This window comes from Arachis ipaensis, chromosome B04 (genome assembly GCF_000816755.2).
Source record: "Arachis ipaensis cultivar K30076 chromosome B04, Araip1.1, whole genome shotgun sequence".
In the NCBI taxonomy this organism is placed as follows: domain Eukaryota; kingdom Viridiplantae; phylum Streptophyta; class Magnoliopsida; order Fabales; family Fabaceae; genus Arachis; species Arachis ipaensis.
This window is the reverse complement of record NC_029788.2, coordinates 58,501,996-58,509,901: the sequence shown is the minus strand read 5'-3', so window position 1 is coordinate 58,509,901 and position 7,906 is coordinate 58,501,996. Positions and strand designations below refer to the sequence as shown.

Sequence of the window (7,906 nt, the reverse complement as noted above, 5' to 3'; positions counted from 1 at the left end):
AGAGTGCCCTGTTTTTGTTCTAAGTTTTTTTTTAAAAAGGGGGCAGGCACGCGTACATGTACATTATGCGTACGCGTTGATGCGTCAGTGCAGCACCCATACCTTTTCCTGAGAGTTATGTCAACTTAGTGCCAGAATTGTACCTCAGGCACAATTCTCATCCCACGCGTACGCGTGCATCACGCGGACGCGTCGGTTTGCACTCTCTCTATGTACGCATATGCGTGCATGATGCCTACGCGTTGCTTGTCTACCCTGCCACCCACGCGCACGCGTGGGCGACGCTTACGTGTCGCCTTCCGCGCTCTGTTTTCCCCTGTTTCTACCCTGTTTTCTATTCCCTTCTTCTCTTCTTTTCTTTCTTCTTCCTTCTTCACTTTCTTACTTTCTTCTTCTTCTCACTCTCTTCAAACTTCCACTTCTTATTCTTCTTATTTTTCATTGTCCTTTAGCATGTTGCATTTGTTCATTTTCATTCATTGCATTTCAATTTTATTTTTGTATCATGTTTTCCCTTTCTTTTCTATGTTCTTATTGTAATAATGGTGTTGAACTCTAATACTCAATTGTTGAGAATTTCTTGGTTAATCTTGGTTCTTCGTGACTTGTTTGGTATTAATTATAATATTTGCTCTACACACAAGACTAGTGCTTTAGTCCTTCCTAACTCATGATCCCTTGTTTTTGTACATTATTGTCATTGTGTTAGGATAGGGCCAAATACTCTCATGCTTATCCCTAATCTTGTTTGTGTCAATTTCCGTTTGAACTTGATGCTCAACATGCTCTTCATGCTTTGGCTTTACCCTTGCATCAAGTGTAGTGATATGCCACTACAAGAAAAAAAGCCTGTCGGCACCCTTTTTCTTGCCACGCTTTTAAAGCGTGCCCAAAAGTGGTCTATGGACACACTTTTGCGAGGGTGGCCATTGATTTGTGATTTAGCCACGAGCGTGGCCATAGAAGAAAATTGGCACGCTTTTTCAAGGGTGGTCACTTATTTGAAATTTGGCCACGCTTTCTTACTGCCATGCTTGAAAGGCGTACCCATAGAGAAAAATCGGCACGCTTTTATGAGAGTGGCCATTGATTTGATATTTGGCCACGCTTTTTTTCCATACTTGAAAAACGTGGCCATAGAAAGAAACTAGCACACTTAAAAAGCGTGGCTATACCTTGTGTATTTTCCCACCTATTTTTCCCACACTTAACCTTTTTTTTTCTAAGTTATCAAATTTTACCTAACAACACACACTAATAACTTACACACTAACTAAAACAATGAAACCCTAAAAGTTCAGCTTTCATCTTCTCACTCGAACCCTCTCGAACCCTAAAAGCTAACGCGCTGTCAGCTTCATCTTCGCGATCGAACCCAGCCCTGGTCGTGGTGCTCCTCGCCTCTCTCTGTCGCGGTTCTGCTCAGCCTTATCTTCTCAAACCCAGCCCTGGTAGTGGTGCTGCTCGCCTCTCTCTGTCACGGGTTCTGCTCAGCCTCATCTTCTCGAACCCAGCCCTGGTCGTGGTGCTGCTCGCCTCTCTCTGTGTCGCGGTTCTGCTCGCCTCTCATCCCACATCTGGCATCAAGGTTTGTTTTTTCTAGCTTTATCGATTTTGTTTACTTACGATTATGCTTGGTGCGTTCTTTCAATGTTATTCACTGCTTATTATTCCATTGTAGATCATTTTCTATTACTTTCTAGATGGTGATTAGTCATAGGTGCTGCTGAGTAGTTGGGGAGCAGGTGTTTGCTCATCCTCTTCACTCTTTGACCATCTCTCAAGAGCTAAGCTTCTTTGTTTTTCTTTTATCAAAACCATGTGTTCTTGAAGCTTTCTGGTGGAGGTGAGGTTTTTCCAGCAATGTTCTTTTTAATTATTCATTATTATTTTATCAAAATGGTTATGTATTTTGATAGTGATAATACGTCCTGTGGCATAGTGTTGTTCAATGTCATGTTTTTCTTCATATTTTATTTTATTTTTGGGAATTTGGGTTTTATACTTAAATTTGATTTCTAGATTTTGAATCTGGTTATGTTTATATATACTTGTTCCTCATATTAATATGAAACTACAATGTTTGGTGTGAATGAATTTTCTTTTTGCTTTAGATTTGGACCTCTCACCATTGATAATGTGGTTAATTTCATGGGCTTTTTTTAATGCTAAATATTTATGGAAGAATGTATGGAACTACTAATTCAGAATTCCTGTTTCAATTGAGACTCTCAATGTTTTTAAGTTTTTGTGATTCAAGGAATTTATAGGTACTCAGAACTGTTTGTTAGTCCAGTGCCAGAGATTGATCCGTACGTAAAACCCTGTTTAGTGAGATAAAATCGGATTGTTTTTCCAATTGAAACAAGTAATGAAACTTGATAGCAAAATAAAATGACATGCAACTTAATTATTTTCAGTGTTTGTTCTCAAAATCTTTGCACTAAGACTAGCCGTTCTTGTTATTGATGTCAAGTCAACTTGTTTGATCCTTGAATAATCATGTTCTTTAAGAATTGTATGGAAACGAAAACTGCTCTTACATCTACCTGAGATAGTAATTTTGATTTTCAAACTTAAACATCCCTGGAAAGCATTTTGCATTTAATTTGTTCATGATGAGTATAGCTTTTCTCATAGGAGCAATGATGAGAATGGTGGTTTTCTATTCTTCATGCCTGATATCCTACTTTAATTTGATCTTGCCTGTAATAAATTTTAAGGCAAAATTGCACATTTTTATTGGGGTGTTTGAAGGGTATTTTTTGCTTGTTATATAGAACAAGGAAGATACATTACAATTCTGAGATAAATTGAAGCTCCTAAGTATGCACTATGGATCCATTGATTTTTTTATTTTTATTTTATATATGGTACAAATCAAGGAAAGCAATTTTTGCAAATTTGATTGAATATTGTGTGTGTTTATGTTAATGCGTTACCTTTGTTACCCAAGAGCTTTTATAGCTATTAATGTGCTTTAAGTGCATTCTTTGGCTTGTGCTACCTTCATTTCTGGTCTTTGTAAATATTTATAGGTTCATCTGTGACTTGATTTATTTGGTTGAACTATTTATTTTTTTTGTAGTGGTTACGGTCCAAGGTAACTAAAAAATTTTTTGACAACTTGCAGGCTCTATGTGATGAAGCAAGGTTCTGGGGAGCATTTGGGTTCTATGCCGTATTAACTTTGGTTTGTAAATTCAGCATATATCAAGGCAATTTGTTCTCTTTACAACATGATATACTCTTGTTGTATGGCTAAACAATCTTAGTAAAAGCAGGTTTATCTTGTAGCTGGGTTGACTAGAGGTTTTCTGACTTTTTTAATATCTGCATTCATGCTTCCTGCATGGGTATCCTACTGCTTATCAGTCAAATCCTTTGGACGCCAATAACTCAGATATTCCCCTCCTTATATATATATATATATATATATTAAAAAAAGGATATTCTCATATCTTGCTTCATCTTTGTTTTTTCTCAACATTGATATGCTGATGCGATCTTTCTTTCTCTCACCTTTGCTACTCATTTTTTTTCTTCTGCAGATCAACTATGTTTTACATATTACCACTAGTTCTATGCCTTGCCTATACTGTTTATTTTGGCGGCTTTCTTGTCCAGTTTCTAATAGAGAAGATGAGCATGATGGGTTCTCTTCCTCCTCCATATGGTTAGTGTGCTCTTTGAAATAAAGAACTATTTACTTTTTATGATCCTAGTTATCAAACTAATGTATCAGAAACCTCATTTAAGGTCTACAATAACAACCAGATCTTAGTTTCTGGAATCATTAGACTTTTAAAAATCATTTACCAGGAAATTTTATTGCTATATTGTATTGGTGACTTAACTTTCACATTCACATTATTTCCTAAACTTTATTTTGCATCCCAGGAACTAGAATGATTGCATAGCTGATGTTTAGCAATATGTTTTTTCTACACACATGTACTACATCTGTATAGAATACATGTAAATTCTAGTTGGGTAAAATCAAATAAAATATATGTATGGGATTATCCTGCTTGAGGTGCCTCTATTAGTTGCACAGATTTTATAAGTTATGTAGATAAACATGTTCTATAAAATAATGAAGTTAGCAAACTTATTATAATTCTTGCTGCATATAACATCAAATTACAGGGCACTATGTTCCTGATGTCATTGTGTCTGCGTTAGTTGTTGTTGTAACTGGTTGGTCCATGGGTCCTCTATTGCCCATTTGTGGGCAGTGGCTAGCCAGGTCATCCATCTTGCAATTTCTGCTGCATCTCAGTGTGTCTGCTTTGGCATTATCATCTCAGTTCTTTCCTTATGCCATGTCTGCACCGAAGAGGATTGTTTTTCAGCATACTTTCCATAATGAAGGTATTGAAACCTAGCAATGTTTAGCGAAAATTACAGCTTTGTTGGCCATTTTAATAATCTTGAAGTTCTGAAATTCTAAAGAGTTAATCTAGAACAATCTAGTGTCTAAAATGTATCTATGAGTTCCTCTATGTATTTTCTTTCTCTATTATTGTTCTAGTAATCAAATGTCTTTATCTGATTAACTCTTTTGTAATTAATTCCTAATAGTTTTCATGTGGGTTGGCAGGCACAAATAGGATTGTGGAATCCACATATGATTTTGCTGTTACTGATTCCAATTCATTACTTTTCCTTTTCAAAAATGCACCTGAGTTGGCAAAGGAATTGAATGTTTCTTCCGAATTTTCATTTGAATTAACATCGCTTTCTAAACGCCAAGATTGGATGGTAGGTTTAGTGCTAAAGAAATTGAATGTTTCTCTTTTGGGTGGGTTTTGACTTTTGATACAGGGCATATTTTCTTAAATTGAAAGAATTCCTCCAACTATTAGTATTACTTTTAGTACAATACTGTTGTTATTCATACAAAAGCAACTGCTAAAGCTTTTATTTAATTGTGTTCTATATTCCCATGGCTTGTAAGTTTAAGAATTAACGTGGAACATCTTTCTTTGCAAGCAATTTTTCCAGTCAGTTTTCTCTGTAAAAAGTGCTTGTAAGTTCCCTGCAAAAAGTGATGATATTTTGAAGCAGTATGAATTCTTTCCCATGTTATCTGTTCAGAATCAACACTTAAATTCTGAAAAGGGACCAAGGAGAGTCCACTTGGAGCTCTATTTAGGGTGAGTTGATCATGGTTAACCTACACAATCACACACTTATGTCCTGGTATGGTTTCTTGTGGACTTGCTTGAAAATCTTGATTATAGTAATTGTTCAATTTCATATGAACATTTTTTTGTCACATGACGACTTATTAGGGTTGTGTGTTCTGCTGACACAGATTTATGGTGAAGATGAATGGTCATTTGGATTCTGGGAGCAAGGTACTGGAGTTTTTTTAGTTGCCCTTCTAGAAAAAATCCAATGTACACTCTCTATTTAGATTTCAGTTATTTTGTCACTTTTATGCCAAACAATTTAACCTAGCTTCATGTTCTAGCATTTGTTATTAATTAATATAGTTTGATGCAAGTATATAGTTGAGCCTTAGTTGTATTTTAGTTAATACACTCTCTGTGCTTTTCCTTCTTTTATCATTGTCCTTTCTCTTTTTTAATCTGTTACTTGGCCAGACAATGACTCAATGGGAACAATGAAAGATAGAAAGAAAGAATAGTAGGAGTGGAATTAGCTTTACGTGTTGCTGATTTAATTTTGATTCATATGAATAAGCTCAATCCCTTGTAAATTTGAGACTTTGGTACCACCAATTTCGTTTCCCATTTTCCTTTTTTTTCAGTCATGGTACTGGTATGTGCTTTCAAATACATTGGCTAAAGATGCTGCTTGGAAATTTGCAAAAAAAAAAAAAAAAAACAATTAACCCAGCAATGGTGATTGGACCTCTTCTGCAACCAGTACTTAACAAAAGTGCTACTGGTGTTTTGAATGTAACTAATGGTAATTTTTAAAATTCTATTTTCTGCATGTGAAAATGAAAATTGAAATACTAAATGATAAAAGTACAATATATAATGTGTAAGTCTATAAAGCTTATCTTTCTCTTATGATGTGTTTGTCAATGTGATGTTGATTCAAGTGTCTTGATGTGTGGTTCAGAAGAAGAAGCCTTATTCTGATAAAGTTGCTAAGCTTAAAGCGCAGAATATGAGAAGGCTATGGAAAATTATAATGCTGCTGAAGCAGGAGGAGAAAAGGGAGAAGGAGAAGGAGAGCATGAAGAGGGCTGATGAAAAATATGATAAGGAAGAAGCTGCGGCCAGTGAAGACGAGGAGTTTTAAAGCAAATGGTAGCAGGAGTTCTTCCCACATCAACTTTTTGTTAATCATAGTTCTACTGGATATCACTTTTTGGTTTTCCATCCTTCATATCTTTGGGAATATTACAGTTTTAATTTAAATTATTATTATAGCATGTAAATAATTCATGTAAATCAATAAAAAATCAATTCTTATGCCTTCTAATTTTCTCTTTTTAATTATTATTATAGAATTTTAATTTTTTAATTATTATTATGCATTCTAATTTCCTCTTTTTTTTTTAATTTGACAAAGGAATAGGCCACGCTTTGAAAGCGTGGCAAAAGGCTTTAGTGGGAAAGCCACGCTTTTAAAAGCGTGGCTGTATGTGCTCTATCGGCACGATTTCAAAGCGTAGCCAAAACCAACTTTCTTGGCACGCTTCAAAAGCGTGGTGATATATGAACTTTTTGGTACGCTTTTAAAGCGTACCGATAGATAACATCTATGGCCACGCTTTTAAGTGTGGCAAGAGTTGAAAGCGTGGTCAAAAGAAAAGCGTGCCGATAGATCTAAAAAACCGTGGCGACAGAGCAACCGGTATGCCGACAGATGTGACCCTTTCAAAAGCGTGCCGATAACTCAAAAAGCGTGGCGAAAAGTTATCGGCACGCTTTTTAGCACTATTCAGCATGCTTTAAAAGCGTGGAAGAAAACTTATTTTCTTGTAGTGTGCCTTAGCTTATATTTCTTTCCCACTCACACGCGTAGCTAGCATGTAGTTAGAACCTTACTCTTATTTGGCATTATCCCCCGCCTATGCTCTATTGCTTTGATATCTTTGTTATAGGTTTAATTTTCTTTCTTTTTCTTTCCTTTTAGGATGACCACCAAGAGGGAAAGGAAAAGCTTCTAAATGGGGGCAACAAACAAGTCATCCACACAACCTTTTGAAGAAGCTCAACAAGTTGTAGCAACCCGTCCACCTTGCTCTTCTTTGCATGCACCGAGGACAGTGCAAATTTTTAAGTGTGGGGAAGTCGTCCGACCGATCTCCATGGGTAACAACTTCCTTTCTCGACACCAAATTTTTTTTTAAATTTCTTTGTTAGTTAGTTGTTGCATTGCATGATAGGTTGCAGGTTAGTTATAATTTGTATATATTCTATCATTTCTTTTTATATTAGGACCACTTGGTTAGGGTGATGATTTCTTTTCCAAGAAACTGTTTTTAGGGCACCCTACCAATTTGAAAAAAAAAATTTGTGTTGAGCTTGCTTGAAGAATGTATTTTGGAACATGGTTTTTGAGCTAAGAACACAAGTATGTGAGTTTTGAGCCCAATTGTGTGGTTACATCTTATAACCACTTATTTTCCATTCTTGTGTGCATTGTTCTCTTTCTATGATTGTAATCTTTGATTTGTTTGAGTCTATATGTCCATTATTCCATGTATATATGCATTTATATGATTGAGGCCATCATTTCGAATAGCTCACTAACCCAAATAGCCTTACCTTTTTTCTCCCATTGTTAGCCAACTTTGAGCCTATGATTAACCCATTTGTTCTTTATTTTAGCACATTATAAGCCTTAAGTGAAAAATAATAAATGTCTCTTGTTTGGATCTTTGATTAGCTTAGGCTAGTGAGAGTGCTTATCATTC

At 35.7% G+C, this 7,906-nt stretch overlaps 1 protein-coding gene across 7 annotated transcripts; it reads left to right on the top strand.

The window, feature by feature from the left end:
* LOC107639321 lies at positions 1,258 to 6,457 on the top strand. Of its 7 annotated transcripts, none has more exons than XM_016342791.2 (10): positions 1,258 to 1,588; positions 1,704 to 1,846; positions 3,134 to 3,193; positions 3,285 to 3,403; positions 3,552 to 3,676; positions 4,150 to 4,374; positions 4,604 to 4,764; positions 5,008 to 5,159; positions 5,321 to 5,363; positions 6,100 to 6,457. In XM_016342791.2, exons 5-10 carry the CDS (start codon positions 3,559 to 3,561, stop codon positions 6,280 to 6,282), a joined length of 882 nt encoding a protein of 293 aa, XP_016198277.1. In that variant the 5' UTR covers positions 1,258 to 1,588; positions 1,704 to 1,846; positions 3,134 to 3,193; positions 3,285 to 3,403; positions 3,552 to 3,558; the 3' UTR covers positions 6,283 to 6,457. The 7 variants fall into 7 exon arrangements, with proteins under 7 accessions (XP_016198277.1, XP_016198281.1, XP_016198276.1 ...); XM_016342795.2 differs by having other exon boundaries at positions 1,682 to 1,846; positions 6,145 to 6,457; XM_016342790.2 differs by having other exon boundaries at positions 1,682 to 1,846.